Consider the following 22612-nt stretch of genomic DNA (forward strand, 5'->3'; position numbering starts at 1 on the left):
CCCCCTCGCAAAGCGCGAAGCTTTAACCGGAGGCAGGACTCCAGCCATGCTCTTTGTCGGCTCGCGTCCGACAAATCCCCGGCTTCGGCAGCGATTCCCCCCGGCAGAGCTCACCGACCAGAGCCCTGGCAGAGGGCTGGGGAACATCACTCCAGGCGTTTTGGAGTTGTTTTTTTTTTTCAATTCACCAACGCAAGCATGAGCTGTCTAAGGGCCCCTCGCTCCCACACGCCTTTACCTGATGAAATATTAACTTTAAGCCACCACGTTTCCCTGGAAACATTCCAGGCCAGGTTGGCCGGGGCTCTGAGCAACCTGATCTGGTTGGAGATGTCCCTGCTCCTTGCAGGGGGGTTGGACTGGGTGGGCTTTAACAGTCCCTTCCCACCCAAACCATCCTGTGATTCTATCACCGCCCGATCTGGCGCCAGAAGAAAATGATAAAAATCCACCTGACAGAACCCATTTAAGACTTAACGCTGAGCAGTGGGTGCAATAAAGCGCTGTTCTAACCGACCCGGCCTTGAAAAACCCAGATATTTGAGCACGGCAGCAGCAGAGGGCACAGATACACACAGGGCACCTGAGCCGAAATGGCGATAAAATATCATCCATCGCTCAGCAAGCCGATGTCTCGAACACAGCGGGAACCCCGCTAACGGGGGAAGACATCCGTTTGATTTTAAGTTTGTTTAAAGCAATTTTAACACTGAACAAGTAAACATTTATAACTGAATAAACAGTTTTCAGTTCAGTCAAGGAGCAGTCAGTGGATGTTGGCATAAGAAATTATTTGATTGAAATAGATTTTTACACGCCATAAATAAACATGGTCTGGGACGAACACACGCTCCCAACAAGCGGCAGGAATCAGAGAGCCACCGGTGCCTACTGCCAGCCTTGGGAAACGTTTTATTTAGAAGCATTTCTGCTCCCCACACCGCCAGCCAACCCCATCTGCCTGGGCTTTTCTAGACGTTCACCTCGCCGCGTTACGAGAATCCCAGAGCAGAAGCGCGGCTGCCCAGCCCTGTGCTGGGCGGGGGGGCTCATCCGGACGCCGGGACGGGGCGGGTTTAGCAAACGACCCGGCCGAAGGAGTAAACCAAATTAAACCAGCAGCCTGCAACGAGAGCATCGCTGCGGAGCCAGCCTGCAGAAACCAGGGGTGAGAAATCTGCGCGTTTTACCGAAATCCGCTGCGCTGCTGGCAGAGCGACGGCCGGACGCGGCCACGGGAGCGATGCTCTGCCCCAAGCGCGTCATCCCAGCGTAGCTTTGAGCCACGTTCAGTGGCACACAGACACGAGTTAAACTTCTCCAAAATACATTTATGAATAAACACCCTCAGGTTCAGGAGTATTTGTGGCACCGGCCCGGGTGGGGATAGCTCTGCGCAATCTTGTAAAGAGGGAGATGAGCTCGGTACTAAGTTGGAGAAAGTCAGGGACGACCTGACCGGGGATAAACAGCATTTTCCTGGGAATATTTTTAAGCTTTCTCTCCAAAATGACACCACGTGCAGGAGCAGAGCATGAGGCTGCCATCAAAGCTGAGGCCGAAGTCAAAAGAAAAAAAAAAAAAAATGAAAACCCACCAAGAGAAAGAAAGGCAAGAACTGGAATTTCAGTCCTGGTGTCCCACCTGTGACACCACCACGGTCACACAGGATCCAAGCAGGAGCAAGGAGAGGGGCAGAGCCGTGGGCTGTGCCCAATCCTGCCCTCCAGCACTGGTGCAGTAGCAAGGATCCAGAACAGAGGGATTTCCCAAAAGGAAGCAAGGACAGGACACCCCAGGACTAACTCCCCGCGTGCTTTGGCTTACCAAGAAAAGCCACATCTCTGGCCGCAGACGCCGCAGGAGCGTTTCTCATCCAAGCCTTCACAACGACGGAAGCACGGGTGGACTGTGCCATCTAGCTTCTGCACTCAGACATGGGCTGCTACGCCGGGCTTCCCTGCGCGCACCGCTCAGCCCTACGCGCTGAAGCCACGCGTGTCCGCGGGCAGCGGGAGCTGGAAATCCGTGCTCTGCTGCAAGCCGCTCCCCAGCACAGACCCCAGGGCGGGTGGATGGAGAGGCTGGTAAGAGCCCGCCCGGAGTCACCACTGGAAAAAGCCAGCCCAGCACCACAGGAGAGCATCACCAAGTGTTGTCACCGGTGATCTGCAGAGCCAGCGCAGGGTGACCCTGCGCTGCACCCCCAGCAGCGTGGGCAGCAGGGCGAGGGAGGGGATTCTGCCCCTCTGCTCCGCTCTGGGGAGACCCCCCTGCAGCGCTGCGTCCAGCTCTGGAGCCCCCAACAGCAGAAGGACGTGGAGCTGTTGGAGAGGGTCCAGAGGAGGCCACGCAGATGCTGAGAGGGCTGGAGCAGCTCTGCTGTGAGGCCAGGCTGAGAGAGCTGGGGCTGTGCAGCCTGGAGAAGAGGAGGCTCCGGGGAGACCTGAGAGCGGCTCCCAGTGCCCAAAGGGGGCTGCAGGAAAGGTGGGGAGGGACTCTTCAGCAGGGCCTGCTGTGACAGGACAAGGACAGGACAGGACAAGGGGTGATGGTTTTAAAATAGAAGGAGGTAGATTCAGATCAGACATAAGGAAGGATTTTTTACGCTGAGGGTGGTGGAACCCTGGCCCAGGTTGCCCAGAGAGGTGGTGGATGCCCCATCCCTGGGAACATTCCAGGCCAGGTTGCACGGAGCTCTGAGCAACCTGATCCGGTTGGAGATGTCCCTGCTCCTGGCTGGGGGGTTGGACTGGGTGGCCTTGAAAGGTCCCTTCCCACCCAGAGCACTCTGTGATTCTGTATCAGAGGAACACCTTCCCACTGGCAGTACCTGGACCTTGTCCCACACCTGGACCAGACACCCCCCTGCACCTCTCCTGGTTGACCCCTGTGCCACCCGAGCGATGTCCGGCAGACGTTGCAAGCCCGGAGCACTCAGAAAGCTGCACCCACCACACATTTGGAGCAGCAGCTGCTCAGAGCAACCACAACCAAACAGCCTGTTCCTTCGCAAACCTCCCAACAGCCCCAGGTCCCCGTCCCTCAGCTTGGGGCTGGTGTGATGAAGGGCTGTAAGCGCAGCGTGGCCCCCGCTGAGGGGGATGCACCTTGCCGGGCCTGGCGCTCACCTCGAGAGGCTGGAAGCAGGAAAACAGCCTGAAGATCCTCCCAGCCTGGTCCCACAAGGCACCTGCTGCAATAAACCAGCTCTCAGTGCATCCAAAACCACCTCCTTCAGCTTCCCTGAAGGAATTCCCCTTTTTCCCTCTCTGGGGAAATACCCTGCTCCTGTCAGCCGCATTTTTCTAGCCTAAGGGAAGAGTTTAAAAGCCAGTGTTTTACCCAAACCCTTGCAAATCCCTCCTGGAGCCTCTGACAAGCGCAGATTTTACCTGGTGCATGCAGTTTAGTGGGTTTTTTTGCAACAGCCCAAATCCCCTACAAACTCCATTGCAGCAATTAGAGGTCTGCTCTTCGAAAGCGGAGGCATCGCCGTCTTTTACTCGGCCCCAAACAGGCAACGCTATTTCCCTACAGGAACACGTGTCAGTTCACCATTAACGCCTTGAAGAGTATTTCGATTCTCACCTGTTCTTCGGAGGAGGCAGCAGCCCTTTATAAATCACTTCGCTTCCAAAGAAGCTTGAGCTTCACATCCGTGCAACCTTCAGAGTCCGTAACCGTCAGCTTTAGGAAGGAACAAAACGCAATTTTCACAACGAGCAAGGGTTTGGCACCCGGTCTTCAGTGCGTATTGGGCAACAAACACCCAGGCGAGGCAGCAGAGGTACAAAGGCACTGCATTTTCCACCGCGAGCGCGGCTGCGCACTGCTGACAGGCAGCGGGAGGCCAGTTCCACACAGCTCTGTGCCGAGTCCGGCAGCGGGAACCGCAAAGACCCTTCCCTCCCGTTTCGCACCTTTACTGGTTTTGTGTTTCACCGGGAGTTTTTGAGAAGCATCTCGCAACGCACGGCTGATTACAGGGCTCATACCGTCTTTAACACAAACCCTCGGCGCGAGCCATCCCGTCGCTCCCCGGTGCCAGGGCTCAGCTCCGCACGCGGAGGGAATTCACCTCTCCGGAGGCGGCCGGGTTACGAACGCACACGCAGCCGCTCCCCGGCGCGGGCAGAGGCACCGCACCGCCGTGGCTGGTTCACGCCCTCCGCGCAGGAGGGTAAGAAGCTCAAAGCTCCCAAACACAAAGCTGGCGTCACGCCCACCCCTTGCATTTCACGGTTCTGCCCAGTTAACCCAGTGCTACCAGCTCCTCTGCCTGGGGGTCGGGAGCGGGCAGCAGCAGAGCTGACCAGTTTACACAGTTCCTCGAAAAAGAACAAACCAGATTGTAACGCAAGTCGAAAGAACAAGACTTACGCTTCCTCGGTGAGAGTCCTCCTAACGTAAGGAATTCAGTAATAGGTTAGAAATGCAATTTTTGAGAAGTTCTCATTTTTCAGAATCACACAAAACCCTTCGGATTCAACTCTGTATATCAGCAGAAATTGGAAAAAAAAAAAAATCAATCAATCACCAGAGGAACTCCTATTTTTTTCCATTTAGTGTAGAATCTCACCTTTGCGCTGAAGTTTCCAGCTAGGAACCAGGGATGTCACCATTTCTCCTTCAGAGAGCGGCGGGACCAGCAGCGTCCTCCAGCTGCAGCAAGGCCCCCCCTTCCCCACTCCAGCACCAATCCGGATCCGCCCCAGCCAGCGCCCCCCAGGAGACCCCCAGCCCGCGTCCCTGCGCCCCACGCGGGGCTGCCTGCGGCGGCAGGAGCGGCGAAGAGAAGCCGCTGGCTCCCCGGCGTCCTCGCAGGCCGCGGCGGGCGCGCCAGGGCCGGTCAGCGCCGGCCCAACGGTCTGCAGGGCATTTTGAGAGCACGGGCACTGTCAGAACACAGGAACTCTCGCGGAAATCTGCTCGGTCGGAGGCAAAGGGAAGAGGGAAATCTGAGCAAGACGGTGCCACAGAGTTCCCTTTTAACGTTCTTGTCAGGCTTTAATTATGAACCGATCTGATTTACTGTCCCAGGACTTGCTGCTCCTCCCCTGCAGCTGGCTGCGTGTGCAGTCCCATTGCGACAAGCCCACGGTGGCAGCTCTTAGGAAAACATTTTCCTGGTGTTTGGGTTGGAAGGGACCTCCAAAGCCCACCCAGTCCAACCCCCCTGCCAGGAGCAGGGACATCTCCAACCGGATCAGGTTGCTCAGAGCCCTGGCCAACCTGGCCTGGAATGTTTCCAGGGATGGGGCATCCACCGCCTCTCTGGCCAACCTGGGCCAGCGTTCCACCACCCTCAGTGTATAAAAACTTCCCCATTCTGGTCTAAATCCACCCTCTTTTAGCTTAGAAGACTTCCCCTTTCTGGCTGTCCTGTAAAACCCCCACTCTTTCCACCCCTTGCCCAGCGCAGCTCCGGCCGCCCCTTGGCCCTCCTGACCCCGTACCCACACGGCCGACAGCGGGTGCAGGCTTAGCCCGCCCGGCCGCTGTGACCCACGTTCCCGCATTTGTTTTGTGTCGCTCACCAAGTATTTTTCCAAGTTTCAATAAATTAGCTTCAGACAATTGCTAGAGCACCAAGGGGAGGCTGTACCACCACACAGCCACCACACCAGCGCCTGGGTTTCTCCCCGGCCCACCTTGTTCAGTTTAATTTAATCACCACGGGGATAAAAAAAAAAAGAAAAAAATCATTATTAGGGATTCCCAAATTAGATGGAGAGCCCTTAGCCGGAAGGGATCAACCCACCTGCCATTTCAGGCATGATCGAAACGCTCCTCTAATCAGTGATCTCACACAGAGCAGGTCAGATGCTCCAAAACCAGCCTGGCCAGCAGGACAGCACCCCGACACTCTGAACCCCTCAGAGGGAATTCAAAACCCCAGCTCCAGGCCTTTGGCACACCTGACAAGCAGTTCTTTGCCCAGCTCTCTTCACTCCTATCGTACCAGAACCTTTAAGTGGCTGGAAACCTCAGAAAAAATGCCAGGTGAAGGGGAAGGGGCGCATGGCTCCAACCATATTAACTCCTAGCGAACAAGGAAGGCTTGGGCACAGCCCTGCACCACAGACACGCTCAGGTTGCCAGCATCCAAGCCAAGCAAGTCTGGCGTTACTGGCAGCTGCGCCCCAGCAGTTAGCTACCAGCTGTTTCAGGCAGGACCATTCACTGCTCCACTTGCAAACCCGAAAGCTCAGGGGCATCACACAAGCATCAGCACTCTTAAAGTCACCTGGTTTTGTGGAGAAAAGCTGGGGACAGCAAGGCAGGCTCAGTTACCCCAGGGCTGCACCCACCCCTCCAGGAGGACCGCAGTGAGGGAGCAAAGCCCCGTAACCATTACAACCTCGACAGAAGGCGAAGGCGCACACGCCAGTCGGGCAGGGAGAGCATTTATTGAGTGGGGCTGTGCCGAGATGCTGCGGATGTGTCAGGGAGGCCGAGGGAAGCCCCAGGAGCTTCTGGCGGCAGCCTCATCCTCCCGGCGCTCAGTCCAGCTGCAAGAGAGTGAAAGAGGCGAGAGGAGTCAGGGGGAACCGGCACACCCGCCCCTCCCGCACAGCCCCGGGCGGCGCTCACCTTGATGAAGCCGATGTCCTTGGCGTACTGGCGGAAGCACTGCCGGCACATATTCAGGCCGTACTTGCGGATGAGGCCGTGGCGGTTGGAGCACACGCGGCTGCGAGGGGAGAAGAGAGCAAGGCCGGTCAGGGCGGGTAATGGCGGGGTGGGGCGGGGGGGGAAGGAGAGACAGAGCGAGGCGGCTGCCGCCGCCCAGGGCGGCCAGGCAGCACCCGGAGGGCCCCCGGGGCTCGCACTGACCAGGAGCGGGAGCCCTGGCCGAATTTCCTGGGGTGGCTCCAGTAGAGCTGCTGGTGTCCCATGCTGCCTGCGTGCGCGCCCGGCTGCCAGAGGAAGATGGCGGCCCGCGCACGCGCTAATCAACGCAGCCCCGCATCCCGCCCTGCACCGCGGCACAGAGAGAGCGCGGGAACGGAGAGCGGCCCCCGCGCCTCCCCCCCCCCCCGCGGCGTGACGTCATCGGCGTGACGGCAACTAGAGCCGGCGGCGGCCGCCCCTCCAGCGCCGGGCGCGGTGGCGCGCGCCTGTAGTCCCAGCTACTCGGGAGGCCGAGCCCGACGGATCGCTTGAGCCCAGGAGTTCTGGGCTGCAGTGCGCTGTGCCGAGCGGGCGTCCGCGCTAAGGCCGCCATCAATATGGTGACCCCCGGGGAGCCGGGGGCCACCAGGTTCCGCTAAGGAGGGGTGAACCGGCCCAGGTCGGAGACGGAGCAGGTCAAAGCTCCCGTGGCGATCAGTAGCGGGATCGCGCCTGTGAACAGTCCCTGCAGCGTAGCCTGGGCAACACAGAGAGACGCGGGCTCCTTTTTGGGAAACACACACACACACACACACCCCCCCCCTCCGCTTTCGCCCCCGCACCCCCCCCCCGGGACCCCGCAAACAGCTTTTGCCCCGCGCGCGCTGCCGCCTCCCGCCGGACCGCGGCGGCACGGGCACCCGCGCGGCGCGCGCCGCACCGCCCCCTGCTGGCCGCCGCCCGCACCTCTGCCGGCTGCGCATGCGCGCCTTCCAGAAAATGAAAAAAAAGATAAAATAAAAACACTTAAAAAATTAGATTCCAGAGCAAGTTTTAAAGCCGAACACCTCGCCTTAGCAAATCGGTGCGGGAAGCCAGTACCGAAAGGAGCACTGATTTGCCCTAGCTCTACGAATCCACTGCTACATTTTGAATTCTTTAATTTTTCACTTCTTTTTTTAACTTCTCCCTGTTTTTCCCGTAACAAGCTTTTCACAAGGCCCCGCGTTCTTCTTTTATTAAGAAAGTCTGAGCCACCCCTGCCTCCAGCGCAGGTGGGGGACAAAGGGCGACACCGGCACTTAAACTGAGCAAACAGCCGCCGCGCGTCGCGGCATCCAAACGAGGATTTTTACCCAAATTCCGTTTCCGAACGCCCACGGCTCCCACTTCTGGTGGCGTTACCCGAGCCCCTCCTAGCAGCAAACCCACCCCTCAGCGTCCCAGCCTCGCCACGCCGGGCAGGACGCGAGAGGCAGCGCTGGCACCTCGGCAAACGAACGCGCAGAAGGGTTTCGGGCAGCAGTTCGTCTCCTCTGTCACGCGCTACAATCGTCCCGCCACCGCGGGCGGGCAGCCTGTGCCGCGTCCCTCAGGGCCTGGCCTGGGCTGCTCGCTGCTGGCCAGCCCAGGCCGTGCGCCGCACCCGCCGTCAACCACGGGTCACCGAGCCCAGGGGCCATCGGGGAGCAGAGCGCGCACAGAGCCGCTTCCCCGTGTCCCCTCGCACCGGCCGGCCCCTCAGCTCCCTCCACACCCCTCCAAACTTGTCATCCCCTCAGCTCACTTCATGTCCCCTCACATCCGCTGTCACCTCCGTTCTCCCCCTGTCCCCCCAGTTACAATCACAGAATCACGGAATGGTTTGGGTGGGAAGGGACCTTCAAAGCCCACCCAGCCCAACCCCCTGCCAGGAGCAGGGACATCTCCAACCGGATCAGGTTGCTCAGAGCCCCGGCCAACCTGGCCTGGGATGTTTCCAGGGATGGGGCATCCACCGCCTCTCTGGGCACCCTGGGCCAGGTCTCCACCACCCTCAGTGTGAAAAATTTCTTCCTAATATCTAATCTGGATCTGCCTCCCTCTATTTTAAAACCATTGACTCTCATCCTGTCACACCAGGCCCTGCTGAACAGCCTCTCCCCACCTTCCCTGCAGCCCCCTTTGGGCACTGGGAGCCGCTCTCAGGTCTCCCCGGAGCCTCCTCTTCTCCAGGCTGAACAGCCCCAGCTCTCTCAGCCTGGCCTCGCAGCAGAGCTGCTCCAGCCCTCTCAGCATCTGCGTGGCCTCCTCTGGACCCTCTCCAACAGCTCCACGTCCTTCTGCTGTTGGGGGCTCCAGAGCTGGACGCAGCGCTGCAGGTGGGGTCTCACCAGAGCGGAGCAGAGGGGCAGAATCCCCTCCCCTGATCTCATGTTGAGCTTCTCACCCACCAGCACCCCCAAGTCCTTCTCCTCAGGGCTGCTCTCCATCCATTCTCCCCCAGCCTGGATTTGTGCTGGGATTGCCCCGACCCAGGTGCAGGACCTTGCCCTTGGCCTGGTTGGACTCCATGAGGTTGGCACGGGCCCACCTCTCCAGCCTGCCCAGGTCCCTCTGGATGCCATCCCTCCCCTCCAGCGCGTCGGCAGCACCACACAGCTCGGTGCCGTCGGTGAACTTGCTGAGGGTGCGCTCTGTCCCACTGCCCATGGCGCCCACAGAGATGTTGAACAGGGCCGGGCCCAGCACGGACCCCTGAGGGACGCCTGCACGGCGGCAGTTCCCCCCCGCGCCCCTGGCCCCCCCCGCCGCCCCCGCCCCTTCCCGCCCAGCCGATGGCAGCCACCGCGTCCTCCGGGGGGCGCGATCCCTCCGCCCCGCCCCGCCCCGCCCCGCCCCGCGCCGAGGACCCTACGCTCGGGCTGCCCTTGGCCGCCGGTGGTACCGGTATCGCCACCGCCGCTCTCCCTTCCCGCCCTGCCGGCCCTTCTGCGGGGCGCCCCCCGCCGCGCCCCCTGATCGGCGGCGGACGGGATCCGCGGGAGGGAGGCAGGCAGGCAGGCAGGCAGGCAGGCGCCGCGGCGGGGCGGCGGCTGTGCGCGGCGGGCGTGGGAGGCCCCCTCGCCGGGCGGGGCGAGCGGGCCGTTGGCGGGGCGGCGATGCGGTTGCAGTGCGAGGTGGAGGTGGTCAGCCGGCTGCTGCCCACCTGCGGGCTGCGGGGCCGCGGCCGCGGTACCCGGGCTCTCCTCTCGCTCGGCCGCCCGCCCGGACGGGGGCGGGGAGGCGGCGGCGGCGTTTACCTCATGGTGTGCACGGCGCGGGACCGGGTCGGTGCTCGCTACAAGGTGGGGACGGCGGCGGGGGGGTGGGGGGGGGGAGCGGGGTGGGGGGGGTCCCGCCGCGGCTGCTGAGCGCCCGCCGTGCCCCCGCCTCCGTAGGTGCAGGAGAACATCGAGCGGTTCTTCACCCGGTTCGTGGAGGAGGGCAAGGCCACCGTGCGCCTGCGGGAGCCCGCCGTGGACGTCTGCCTCAGCAAGGTGGGTGAGGGGACGGCGAGGGGCGACCGGTACCGTGCGGAGGGGGGGGGGCTGCTTGAGGCCCGGCGAGGGGCGCACGGCGACTGAGGCTTCATCTTTTATTTAGAAAGAAACGGCTTTTTTCATCTCTCTGATACAACGTCTGTCGAGTTCTGTCAAACGCGTCTTTGCCTGTGGTTTTCCCAGCTAAAAACCGGGAAACGTTCACGTCTCGGCGGACGAGCAGCGCGCCCGCCGCGGGTCTCAAAGCCGGAGACGCGCGGTACGGAGCAGCACCGTCTCGCCCTAGGTGACAGCGGGACTCACCGATGTGAGTCCCTTTACAGTTCCTAGGATATTTGGAAGCCGTAAAGTGTTTTTAATAATGCTAAGCTCGCTAAGAACCCCACGCTTTAACATTAAATTTTCATGTTGTTAGGGTTTTTTTTCTGTGCCTGTTGCAGTAATCTTCTGTAGCCTCGTAGAAGCGAAAAGCAGGACAGCTTTTCCAAAATCTCAGAGTTAGAATGTTTAAATAAAAGCAAATACTGATTTTTTTGTTGTTGTTGTTGGGAAAATCACTTCGACTTTCTGTTGCAACTGTGATCCTTTGGCCTGAAGGAGACACTTGAACAGTTTCAGTGATGTCAGACTGAGCGGCTCTAGTCATGAGTGGCGAAGCTTATTCCTTCTCGAGCGGAATGTCTTCTCTCTCCTGCCTAAGGAGAAATGCACGGGGTGTGTTTAAACGGCAGCGGAGCTCGGGGCAGGCTGCGAGGTCTGCTTGAGAAACAAGGTGAACGAATCTGCGCTCGGGACGGTGACTTAGTGAAAAGAAAATAAATACAACCCAGCAAGACAGAAAAAGACAAATAACTGAAGAGAAGCCTGAATACAGTTGCGGTAGCCCAAAATTTTGCAGAATGTGACGTGGGACTACGGTGGTCTGGAAATTCCTTGTCTGTTCAAGAGTGAAGGCTGTGGTGGTAAGGAAAGCAGCCCTAATTTGATGAAGAGAGCAGTCCGCATGACAGGGTTAAATATAAAAGCAGCAGCGTGTATCCAAATCCAATTAAATTAAGTTTTTCTTGTCAGAAGCAAATATGCGCTGTATCTTGCAAAAAAAAGAAAAAAAAGACTCTGCATTAGATCCAGAATATCTTCTTGTTCTGCATCCTCCACTCTGCAGGTTTCTGCTGAAGTGTGAGAAGCCAAAGGGTTTTATCTCGGAACAAAAGCAGGCCTGCTGCAAGATGATGTAGTAATAGTATAAAATTGGAGAGGGAAGGTCTGTGTCTCAGTGCTGCAAGATCTAATTTAGACCATTTCTTGGGCCCGTACGGAAACTGCGTGACAGATATCTTTTTAGTGTGGGCAGTAATTTAGTTAACAGCTACATCTGTTGTTTTCTGTATGAGAAGATGGTCCACAACAACATTAGACTGGAAAGAAAGTCTCAACCAAATCGACGGGAACAGGAGTTAGAATGATGACCAGAGTTGCTGCAAGGAGGCTGCATCCTCGCTCCTGGTTTTTGGCGTAAGGCTCGCCCTCATACTGTCAAGCTCCAGAACAAATCCTGAATTCTTCCAAAGCCAGTGATACTATTTATTCCTCTTAAACTCTCCACATCCAGAAACCCAGTTTAACTTTTCTGTAGTGTTTCTGCTCGTCTTTCGTAATTACAGAAAGGCTTCTCAGCTCTCAAAGATGGGCAAAAGCCTGACAGAAAAGAGATTTCCAAGTGTGATTATCCCGACTGCATGCAACTGCCGTGCAAAACCTCCCTCGGTGTACCCTGCCGGGTGGTGCGACTTGCTGCATTCAGCCACATCAGAAATTAAGTTGAGAAACATGGGTCTGGAGCATTCAACCCTGGAGCAAAAATAATAAAGTCACTGGGTGGTTGGTTGGTTGTTTTTTTTTTTTTTCCTTCAGCAAGCCTGTGCCTGCTGCGTTGCACGCAAGGTCTGCAATCCACGTAATCTCTGATTGCCTTGTCATCATTCATTTAGTTCCGAAACAAGGGACTCGTAAGGCATCAACGCAGATTAGCCTCTCTCCCCGCCATCTTTTCTGCGGTTGAGACTTCAGACCCGGGGCAGAAAATTGTGTCCTGAGCTCCTCCAACTAGTTCTTTGCTTTTTTTCTTAGACGGGCCTTAGTATTTTTCTCAACAAAAAAGATTTACGGGTAACTGCGTTGGCTTTACGAAGGTATTGTGGAGGAAATTTGTCTCAAGGGTCCAGAACACAGAGTTGTCTTATTTTGAAGTCACATGATCAGCCCACAAACTTAATCTTAACAGCGCAGAGCTCTGGGCTACGAGAAACAGGTATCTGTTGCGTCTCATGCTTCGAGATCAAAGAAGTATTGCCTGTAACTCAATTCTATTGTATAGTTATGTATTCTACAGGTCTGGAGGAGTTTTTCTTCCAAACTTAGTTAGCTATTTATTACCCTCAGAAACATGACAAATCTGCCTGTGGCCGTGGGGAGCCCCCTAGCTGAATGTTTTCTTCAGATTATCTGAGGTAACGAACGTTGGTGGTCTGGGATACAAAGGTTTTGGGCATGCAGCCTGCCTGTGTCTGGAGGGCTGGAGGAACAGACGTGCACGGGACGCTTAAGAACAATTGTTCTAGGTTACCGATGCAGTCAGGTATGTTTGAGCTTTATTGTCTCTATTTATATCCCGTTAGCACCCAGCCGTCTCCAAGGTCATCGCTCTGTTGTGCTAGATGCTTCTAGCATATGGACACCCTAGAATTTGGTATAAGCAAACTCATTTAGGAGAAAAATTGTCTTCCAGGTGCAGAAATGGGTGCTGCTAGGCTTGGGCAAGTTAGAGCTGGGAACGGAGTGCAAACCTCTCGACTCTCAGAGCCATGCCAAAACTCCAAGTTTGTTCTTTCCTGCAATGGGAGATGACTTTTACTTGTATCATGCATCATTCTTTTTTATTTTATAATTCACTTTATAGCTTCGTGCTGGTCAGCTGCACGTCAGCTTGGGTAGAGACTTGCTGGGAAATTTAGAGGAGAAACATTTGGTCACTTTGTTATTCATAAAAGTTAATGATATGGGTACAACAAATGTATCGCAGCTTCCTTGACCTTTATTTAAAATACAGGTCATCTGATACTCCCATTCATTTGACCCCCTGTCCTTACATAATATCCCACCTAAAGCAAAATCAGTCAGTTGTTTGCAGAAGGACTGCAAATAATTATCCTCTTGTTTGATGCCGGCACAACCAAACAGAGCTGTGTGTGACCAGAAGCACTCGCTTAACCTGCCTTGAAGCTTTCCACCTTCCTTTGTATTTAAATTTAACCTCACCTTCTGTCCTTTTCCTTCCTAGCAACTTTCAGAAACGATCGTCTCAAGTTTTAAATCTCCCGTTTCCCTGTGTGTGTTTTTATAAACTATCCCTTTATCGTGTCACGGGTTAGGAAGATGACAGTGCATTGGGTTTTTTTCCCACACTTTTATTTTCAGCTGTGAATTCAGTGCTTTGTTCCTCTTCTGACTAATGCAAGGCAGTTTGTTTGATCGAGATTATTCAGAGAGGTCGTAACTTCTCATTCACATCGCGTGCCATTTGTTCTTAAATACTGTAAACAGCACGTCGACCTAATAAGCCCGAGCTGTTTCCCTTTCCTATTTCATTGCTCTGCCAAGTTGCATCTCCTGACACACGTACAAAGTAGTTTAGAAAGCGTTAGTACAAACGAGCACAAGAATAACGAACTTTTAATGCCACGTTTCTGTTTTCCTGTAGGCAAATGCCAGCAATTTAAAGAATTTCCTTGCAGCTGTGAGACTGGCTCACCAAGGGACCGACATAGGAGCTCTCCCGCTCTCAACTTTGGTACCAGCAAAGACCTCGGAAGTTGAAAAACCGAAGACAAAAATGATCATAACTTCAAGAAGGGACTATCCGCTCACCAAAAACTTCCCTTACTCCCTCGAACACCTCCAAGCCTCGTACTGCAAACTTGCTCGGATCGACATGCGTGTGCTTTGCTTGAAGAAACTCCGAAAACTAGACCTGAGTCATAACCATATCAAGCAGCTGCCAGCTACTATTGGTGACCTGATCTGTCTTCAGGAGCTTAATTTGCACGACAATCACCTGGAGTCCTTCAGTGGGGCCCTGTGCAACTCCACCCTTCAGAAATCTCTTCAGTTCTTGGACCTCAGCCAAAACAAAATTAAAGCGCTTCCAATTCAGTTCTGCCAGCTGCGGGAACTCATTAATTTAAAGCTCGACGACAATGAGTTGATTAGGTTGCCATTCAAGATTGGCCAGTTAGAGCATCTACGCTTTTTGTCAGCAGCTCGAAACAAACTTCCTTTCTTGCCCAATGATTTTAGGAAACTCTGTCTTGAGAACTTGGATCTCTTTGGAAATCCTTTTGAACAGCCTAACCCACTTGTTCCCAACATACAACTGAAAATACCACTGACTTTATTAGAGTGTGCTGCAAGAGCAACCGTAAATTACAGGTAAGAGTAGCATGATGGGTACACATCGCACCTACTCCGTTTCAAACCTGGCAAGTCTCAGCTTTCCTGACTTGGGTTGGTTTTTTTTTCCTGTCAGCGGCAATTGCTCTTCACCTATTAAAAATCATAAGGTTAAATTGCTTTGAATTCCACTTGTAAAATCATCCCTTCGTTGTACAGGATAATGCAGTAAACTGGTCACTCGGAAGGGTTTAGAGAAAGCTATAGATGGAAATGTTTTAATGGGGACACCGTAACAGAATATTCTTGCCGGAACACGGGAAAAGAGAATCAGTCCAACCCTGAACCGCTTCTGACGTTTTGTACTGAGGAGCTTACATTACAGTGAGCGTTGTGGCACGGATCATATTTTGCGTTGGGCTTTAGCTCGGAAATGGCTTTCAACCACGCTTGCCCTTCATCTTGTGCTCACATTAAAGTAGGCTAAAACTGTGTTTTGAAACGCATTAGCCTGCCGCTGTCCCTTCCCCTTCTCCTACCTTAGCTTTTCCTCGAGTTGTTAATTTCCTTTGGTGTTGGAGTCAGGGTGTTCTGTCTCACGCGGAGAGGCCCGGTTCTGAGGTAATTTTAAAATTATCCTTTCGCCAAGTAAATAACCAACACCAGGCTGCTGTTTGTTACCAGTTTTCTACCCTTCCCTCACGCCTGCATGCCGCTGCCTGTGATCCTTCCGGTCCCAGCTGCTGCTGCACCCACCCTGTTCTGGGTGGAAAGGGAGCAAGGAGATGGAAGAGAGTCACGGGTACAGAAAGGGGGTGAGAGACAGGCCTGAAGTGTTCCTGTCTACGTTCTGTGCCCATTCCTGCCTTGGGGGTGGAGAGCAGCCCGTAAACTTGGGTTAACTGCTCAGAAATCTGTGCTGAAGGCGTCCGCAGGCATGCGGGGCACACCCTGGAAATGAGCTGAGCGACCAAGCGTTCTGGTTCAAATCTTACCCGCTTCTGACCTTGCTGATTTTATCTGAGTAATTAAACTCCAGGTGTCTCCTTTCCCAACTTTAGAGAAATTGCTGTGGTTTTGATATAAATATTATTAAGGCGTGGTTTTTTCTAGAGAATATAATCTCTCAACGCTGGTCAGATTTGAGTACTCGGTGACATTACCGGAGTACCTGAGGGTACCCAGGCACTAACTCAGCCTCTGGCCCCCACGCAGCAGGCTTTAAAAAAACAGCACCACACAGAATAAGAAAGGCTTTCTGCTCCAGGAGTCTCCGTGAGACAAGAGGCAATGGAAGCAGTCCCACAGGTCTGTGATTATTAGGAGACAGTATTGGTCTTAAATTGAGATTATCTTAAATGGAGAAAAAAAAAAAGTCATAACAAGTGGGCAACAGATATTCTGTCTCACTGGAGGAGAGACTTAAACAAAAAAATGAGAAACAGAAGTGATGATGTGCTGTAAAAACCTTGAGAAAGGAATAAAACCGAAGGAGGGAAGATGCAAAAGCAAATGTTTGGAAATCAGTCTTCACAGTGGCATTCTGGGCAAGTACCAGAGCTGTGATTGTGCTCGTCCTGACCAGAGAAAAGGATGTCCTGAAACTGAGGTGGTGAAAAAAAACCCACAGGAGTCTTAGCTGTGTGAATGACGGTATGCAGAAAGAATTGGGAATATGTAGGTGTAGTCAGGATGTGAGTCAGACCTATTCTGCGAGCCTCCAGTGGCAGCTGGGCACTGGCCGTACCCGCACTTTGAAGGTAACTCCACAAAGCGCTTCAGGGAAGTTATTTGTTTTGTACCCAACGCCACTCTGCTGTCAATTTAAAAAGAAGCGATTCTTGTTCCTGTCGCTGAATGCCGTTATTGACACCATGGACAAAAAGAGCGGTATATCAGGAGAACCTGAATTTATCGGCGGCAATGGAGTGCTACTGTAAAAAGGCTCACTTATCTCCCGTTTCCTCGGGATACGGTGTTTTTACCCTGCTACCACTACTTCACGTTAGAGAGTGAGGAGTAAATTGGTGGGGCCTCGTCAGGCCAGGATGAAATTAGTTATCTTCCTGCCTAATGCGAGGGAAGAGCAGATATCTGCCCAGTTGTCTCATTAGTCTTAATCTTCTTTTTAATTCTCTAATTCTCTATTGCTGTTACACAGGCTGTTAGGGTTTGTGTGAATTCCCTGGTTGCTGTTACAGTGTCTCCTGGCGTTCAGGTCCCTGGTACCTAAGGGTCAGTAACACAGTTGCATGTTTTTAGTGACTGTCTTGGAAAGTGGCATTTAATTCCTAACCAGTCCAATATTCCAAGCGGCAAAATTTCACATTTGCCTTGTCTATGGTCTCAGAAAGGCGTTTCTTCCAGCTGGTGCATATGGCATGTCACCGTGTTTGAGTGACATTGGTTAATTTTGTAGTGAATTCACACTTACTCCTCTTGTTCAACAGAATCCCTTATGGTTGTCATCTCCTTCCTTCTCACCTCTGTGAAGATCTGGAAGTGGCTAAGACGTGCCAGTGTGGAAGTGCCTGTCTGAGCAGCTTCATTCAGATCACGGTGACGATGAATCTCCATCACGTAGCTCACACCGTGGTCCTGGTGGATAACATGGGAGGTACGGAAGCACCCATCATCTGCTACTTCTGTTCTCTAGACTGCTATTCCCAGTTCCTGGATAGGTACCTGCAGAGTAACGGGTGATCCGCCTGAAGTTCCGTCCAGTGACCGAGGAGCCTGGAAATGTCTTCTGCTTGTTGCCCACACGCGCTGTCACAGGGCGTTTGCTGCGGATCGCAAACGGCTGTCTTGCAGTCAGGGGGCACTGTCAGCCTGATCTGGAGGCCTGACTGTTCCTCCGCTGCTAGAATCTCTCTTTGGTTGGAATAAAAAGCGGTGCTTAGCTTGAATGAATCATCCTTAGAATGTATTTCGCTGTCTTTTCCTTGTTACTGTGACTTTGTTGGGAGTATCGTGACAATTTGCTTTGTTTCACGGCGTAAGGGGTTTCTTCTTGCTAGGAGAAGGAAGGTGAGCGTATATCGAACCGCTTTGCTTGCTTACACGTGCGGCTCTGACCTCTGCCTGCAGAAGACAACTACGTTGACGTTATCACCGGACTGGACTCTTCCCAACTTGTTTACCGTACAGCAACTTGGGTAGGCTGCTATGAGAAGAAATTACGGTGCGAGCAGTTCAAAACTGGTCATGTAATTCCAGGTGCTTTATTTTTAAAAAGTTCTTTTACAGCATTCTCACTTCAAGCAGGGACCAGCACTCCTGGTTTGTTTTTTTTTTACCAGAGCAAATGGGTTCGGTTTTATCTCTTTGTTATACAAGAAATGTCTTTTTCTAAATCTGTCACCTAAACTTTGTTTCTTATCTCTCATGTTTTAAAGATTCTTTAATTGTTCACTGTGTCAAATTATTAAATTTCAAAACCTGTCTAAGTACACGTGAATTGTGTTTTCCCTAAAGAGTTTTTTCATCCAGTGTGTTCTAGAGATCAGCTCATGGCCTTTTTCCTGGTGAAGATACCGAAATACACAGTGTGCCTCTCTTCAGCTCATAGGAAAATACGCTGCTGTGGCAATTACATGTAGTTTCAAGAGGGAAAAAAAGACATCTGTAGTTACCGAGCGCAGAACCGACCGAGGCTGGGCTTCAGGTGACGGCTAGGTGTGATGTAGAGCGTGAGGAGCAACCGGAAAGGCGGCAGCAGGCTTTGGAAGAATGTGCTGGCTTGCAGGTATCGCTTAACGTCTCCTACATAAGCACAGCCTTCATCCACTTTTTAAAGTTGCAAACTGTTTAGTAATCCGAGACATTCCCAGCAGAAATAAACAGTGAAGCATGCCTACTGAAGGGCTTTGCTCTAAGAAGGCCAAGAGACGCGTTATCCTGAGTAAGAGGAACCTTTAGTCTAGAAATATTGAGTGTCATTAAAACTTTCTGTGAACGTCAAAATAACTTGACTGCTCTTTTCATACAGCATTTGTAAAACTAATTTTTAAGCAACTACAGGAGCATTTGGATAAATCATGCTTTATATGTTGCTCCTCAACTGCAGAGGACTTGTGAAGGAGGAAACCAAGGGTGCCTGTTCACCTCAACCTCGATCTTCAGAGAGCGCGGCAGAGCTCACCCTGGGAGGCTTTAAATAGTTGTACGCTAATGCTGCTGTGAAGGGAGAGAGATCTGATTGCAGCAGCCTGAAGATTACTCATTTGGAAAAACACCTTTTAGGCGGAGCGCATGATTAAGAGGAGGGGAGTAGACGGAGAAATGCGGCCTCCTGTGGGACTCCTCAGGAATTTTACGATGCAGATGTGTGGGTGCCTGTGCAGTGGCTGCGAGCCTTCCAGGGGAGCCAGCTGTGCTGGGCGGAGGAGGGAGCCGCACCTGCGTGGCGCAGGAGGGGAGCAGGCTGCTGGTGAGGGGTAGGCTCTGAAGTCCTGTCCAAGGCCTGCTGTGCTGGGAGAAGGGGCCAGCTGGGGGGTTGAAGGCCAACGTGAAGAGGAGTGTGAGCTCTTTTGGGATGAAAGCCAGGCTGGGAACTGTGGGAAAGGGCTTTTTCTATGGGAATATTTTGCTGTCTGCTCTGCACTTACTGCTGGGGTTTTTTTAATCCCATGTGCGTACGCTGGCGTGCCGTTACCTCTGAGGGAATGTCATCCCCAAAACTGACTTGGCTTCCCTTAATCCTCCGAAAGTACAGCCGCTGACGCATCGAGGGGCTGGTAGGGTGCTGGAGCCCTGCTCTGTGGAGGCTCTTCCCCAGCCACGGCTGCGTTAGTACCAGAGCAGGCCCAGAGTGCTGGGCTCAAACGTGCGGAGCAGCTTTCTAAACTCCCTGCTTTCTCACCTTCCTACAAAAGATGAAGACGAGGAAAGGCTAGCGCAACTAAGGAGAGGGGGTGGAGGGCTGTACAGCATCCCCAAGTTCCCTTGGGAACCTGTTCCGGCCAACTTAATATTCTCAGTGTCTTCTGATCCCCACAAACAAGCTCTCTGTGCTGCAAAGCATTTGTCTCAGTAGGGCGAAGCTCTCCGACTGCAGCTGCATCCAAGGCAGCGAGGTGCTCGATGAGTCAGTTGGGGTTTGAGTCTCGCTGGCTGCAGAGGGATGAGCATCGCCGGGGCGGCTGCTGCAGCGCTCCGTGCCTGCGCTCTGCCGAGCCGTCCGGGAGGTGGCGAAGGAGCCGACAGCCAAAGCCGCTCTTCAGGGTTAGGTAAAAGCAAAGCAGAAATCACGCGTTTGAGGAGCGTCTTCTCCAGCGGTTTGCCTTGCCCACCAGCAAGACAGCCGCGGCATCCCTTAGGTCTCCTTCAGCTTGCTTCTCGTCGGCACGCCAGGCTCGTTTGGGGGAGAAACTATTCTACCTCATTTGTCGTGCCTGGGGGGAATTCTTTAGGGCCAGTTGTGGTGTTTCCTATTTGCAGCGCCGCGATCTGATCGAATCAAACCGACTTTGTTGCAGAGCCCAGCCTCTCGTTTAAGGCGTGCTCTTTTTTTAATGCCTTGCTTGAAAACCACCGGCTGTGCGGGGGGATGAGGAGTAACTTGCCGAGTTAGGCACGGCTCAGCTGCGGTCAGCAAAGGTCAGGCTGTGAAACTGGCGCTGAAAACGTCTCCGGAGCAGAAGCATCGCTCCAGACCCTTCTGTTAATGCTGTGCCTGAGAAGTTTGGTGTTTTGCCTCAGACAGCGCGGAGTCGAGTACTGCGGGGCTTGGTCTCATCGGATTAAAGCAACCAATGGCTCTCGCCCGGAATTTCAGGACGCTGCCTACTGTGAGATGCTTTTAAATGCCGCTGAAACCTGTACTTACCCGTCTCGTCTGGGGGAAAAAGCCTCGGCGGCAGATCTCGGTTTCCCGAAGGCCGCTGCAAGCCGGGCTAGCGGCAAATTGGATCGTTCTTTAATTGGCCCGATGTTGCTGCGCCGATGCCATTTTGCGTTATCCGAGTGCTTTGCCATCTTTGATGTCTTTATCCGTACGCCGCCTGCGTGAGACAGGAAAACTCTGTTACCGCAACTGGACGGCGTTTCAGTTGCCAGAGTTTTAGGCACGGCTGTGCAAGATGTCAAATCTGGCTCTGTTAGTGCAGGCTGCCTTCCTGGGGTAAGAAATACTTTTAATTAGGGAAATGAGTATTGCTGTTAGCCCAGAATAAAAAATAAACAACCCCCAAAGCTGTGCGCGCTGGTACCACCCTGCGCAGGAGGAGGAGGCGGTAGCAGCCTCCCGAAAACAGCGTTTCAGTGCTAAAAGGGATGAGGAGACCCTTGTAAACGTAGCAAAACCCGGGACGGGGCGCTCGTGAAACCCAGGGCCGCCGGAGAGGAGCAGGAATTCCCGCTGGCTGCAGCTGGGACGTGCCAGCGCTGCCGGTAGCTCCACAGCCGTGACGGGTCCAGCCACCGAGAGCCGCAAACTCGGCTTGGGGACGGCCGTCAGGTTTGTAAAGCTCTTCCAAGGAAAACTGGCGGCACAAAGCGGAGCCGCAGGGGGTAGAGCGCTCCTCCTCCGGGTTCCAAGCACCTGCGTGGGTGACGCTGTGTGACCCGCAGCAGCACATGGTGACGTGCCATATCGCACAACATGGTCACCGACTTCCACAGCTGGCCCCTGCCCACGGAGGAGAGGGGCTGGGATGCAAAGCAGAGAGTTACAAGAGTAATTCTTGCCATTATTTGCACTTGTAAAATTATTTTATTATAAATTATTCTTGTAATTTTACAACTGTTTGTAGTCTTACGTTCTTCTAACTCTAGAATGACTGCCATCTTATATTCTTGCAATTCTAGAATTATGTATTTTGTAATTGTAGAATTATTTTATTATTGTTCTTGCAATTCTAGAATTCTTTTCTTGTATTCTTGTAATTCCAGAGTTATTTTTTAAATATATTATTCTTACAAGTCTAGAATTATTTTTGTCTTCTATATTATTATTGCAAATCTAGACTCAATTCCTGCCATTCTAGAATTATCTTGTTCTTGCAATTCTGGAATTGCTGTCTTCTTATTGCCCTGCCAGAATTAATGTTACTCTTGCAATTCTAAACTATTTTATTATCTTATTCTTTCAAATCTAGAATTTTCTTACTCTTGCAATTCTAGAATTGTTACCTGAGTCTTGCAAGTCTAGAATTTTTCTTGTATTCTTCCAATTCTAGAGTGATTTTTAATGTTTCTTTCTATAATTTTGTTATATTATTGCAAATCTAGAAATTTATTCCTGTGATTCTAGAATTACCTTATTCTTCTGATCCTAGATTTCTTCTTATTGCCACTCTAGAATTACTGTTTATCCTTGCAGATCTAGAATGATTTTATTATCTTATTCTTCCAACTCTACAATTTTATCTTATTCTTGCAATCCTAGAATTATTTTCTTACCTTCTTCTTGCAATCCTAGAATTGTTTTATTGTATTCTTGCAATCCTAGAATGACTTTTAACTGTCTTATTCTTGCAATTCTAGAATGACTTTCAAATGTATTGTTGCAATTCTAGAATTAATTTCTTACATTCTTGCAACCCTAGAATGAGTTTCTTACTCTTCCAACCGCAGAATGACTTTCTCTTAAAAGCATTCCAGGATTTCAAGGACATCATACCTTACCCTTGATTTTATATTATTCTTGCCATTCTAGAATCTCTTGTTCTTGCAACTCTAGCCTGAATTACCTTATTTTTACAAATCCAGAATGACTTTCTTTCGAATGCTTATCTAATTCCTGCCATCCTAGTATGATTTTATGTCTTATTCTTCTATCTTACCCCATATTATTCTCGCAAATCTACGACGACTTCCCTCCCTCATTCTCGCAACTCTACCATTATTTTCTCCGAACTCTTCCCCACCTCCAACGATACCATCCCGTTCTCCAGCCTTCGAGGGGGAGAAGGGCCGGGGCCGGGAGGGGGGCGAGGCGGCGGGACGGGCTCGGACGAGCCCGTCCCGCCGCCTCGCCCCCCTCCCGGCCAAGGCGATGGCGGCGACCCCATCAATGGCGC

The 22612-nt window shown here is 52.8% G+C and overlaps 3 protein-coding genes and 1 non-coding gene across 10 annotated transcripts; 2 read left to right on the forward strand and 2 right to left on the reverse strand.

Annotated features, from left to right (window-relative positions):
* Nucleotides 1–6394: 6394 nt before the first annotated feature.
* On the reverse strand, nucleotides 6395–6958 carry RPS29 (ribosomal protein S29). Its single transcript, XM_086749123.1, has 3 exons — nucleotides 6841–6958; nucleotides 6598–6697; nucleotides 6395–6515 (listed from the first exon to the last, which is right to left on the reverse strand). Exons 1-3 carry the CDS (start codon nucleotides 6900–6902, stop codon nucleotides 6507–6509), a joined length of 171 nt encoding a protein of 56 aa, XP_086605249.1. The 5' UTR covers nucleotides 6903–6958; the 3' UTR covers nucleotides 6395–6506.
* A 145-nt stretch (nucleotides 6959–7103) lies between these two features.
* Nucleotides 7104–7404, forward strand: LOC147600420 (signal recognition particle RNA). Its single transcript, XR_015258842.1, has one exon.
* A 2323-nt stretch (nucleotides 7405–9727) lies between these two features.
* On the forward strand, nucleotides 9728–18048 carry LRR1 (leucine rich repeat protein 1). Its single transcript, XM_086748504.1, has 4 exons — nucleotides 9728–9944; nucleotides 10038–10136; nucleotides 13900–14627; nucleotides 17039–18048. Exons 1-4 carry the CDS (start codon nucleotides 9759–9761, stop codon nucleotides 17289–17291), a joined length of 1266 nt encoding a protein of 421 aa, XP_086604630.1. The 5' UTR covers nucleotides 9728–9758; the 3' UTR covers nucleotides 17292–18048.
* Nucleotides 10271–22520, reverse strand: LOC147600421 (uncharacterized). Of its 7 annotated transcripts, XR_015258642.1 has the most exons (4): nucleotides 22376–22520; nucleotides 20419–20593; nucleotides 15128–15350; nucleotides 12769–13140 (listed from the first exon to the last, which is right to left on the reverse strand). XR_015258642.1 is itself a non-coding variant. In XM_086748506.1 (3 exons), exons 1-3 carry the CDS (start codon nucleotides 22416–22418, stop codon nucleotides 12961–12963), a joined length of 288 nt encoding a protein of 95 aa, XP_086604632.1. In that variant the 5' UTR covers nucleotides 22419–22520; the 3' UTR covers nucleotides 12769–12960. The 7 variants fall into 7 exon arrangements, 4 of the variants coding, with proteins under 4 accessions (XP_086604632.1, XP_086604633.1, XP_086604634.1 ...); XR_015258644.1 differs by lacking the exons at nucleotides 12769–13140; nucleotides 15128–15350 and adding an exon at nucleotides 10271–11990; XR_015258643.1 differs by lacking the exons at nucleotides 15128–15350; nucleotides 22376–22520 and adding an exon at nucleotides 21993–22347.
* Between the last annotated feature and the right edge of the window lie 92 nt (nucleotides 22521–22612).

This window comes from Chlamydotis macqueenii, chromosome 5, assembly GCF_036417535.1.
Source record: "Chlamydotis macqueenii isolate bChlMac1 chromosome 5, bChlMac1.mat, whole genome shotgun sequence".
NCBI lineage: Eukaryota > Metazoa > Chordata > Aves > Otidiformes > Otididae > Chlamydotis > Chlamydotis macqueenii.

Bases quoted from the DNA above. Each gene is read 5' to 3' on its own strand.
- RPS29 (XM_086749123.1), bottom strand. From the start codon at position 6,902: ATGGGACACCAGCAGCTCTACTGGAGCCACCCCAGGAAATTCGGCCAG. The intron at 6,698-6,840 runs GTCAGTGCGAGC...CTCCCCTCGCAG, and splicing joins GGCCAGGGCTCCCGCTCCTG to CCGCGTGTGCTCCAACCGCC.
- LOC147600421 (XM_086748505.1), bottom strand. From the start codon at position 22,418: ATGAGGGAGGGAAGTCGTCGTAGATTTGCGAGAATAATATGGG. The intron at 20,594-22,375 runs GTAAGATAGAAG...TGTCTCACGCAG, and splicing joins ATTTGCGAGAATAATATGGG to GCGGCGTACGGATAAAGACA. The intron at 19,808-20,418 runs GTAAGTACAGGT...CTAACCCTGAAG, and splicing joins TTTTCCCCCAGACGAGACGG to AGCGGCTTTGGCTGTCGGCT.
- LRR1 (XM_086748504.1), top strand. From the start codon at position 9,759: ATGCGGTTGCAGTGCGAGGTGGAGGTGGTCAGCCGGCTGCTGCCCACC. The intron at 9,945-10,037 runs GTGGGGACGGCG...CCGCCTCCGTAG, and splicing joins GGGTCGGTGCTCGCTACAAG to GTGCAGGAGAACATCGAGCG. The intron at 10,137-13,899 runs GTGGGTGAGGGG...GTTTTCCTGTAG, and splicing joins TGGACGTCTGCCTCAGCAAG to GCAAATGCCAGCAATTTAAA.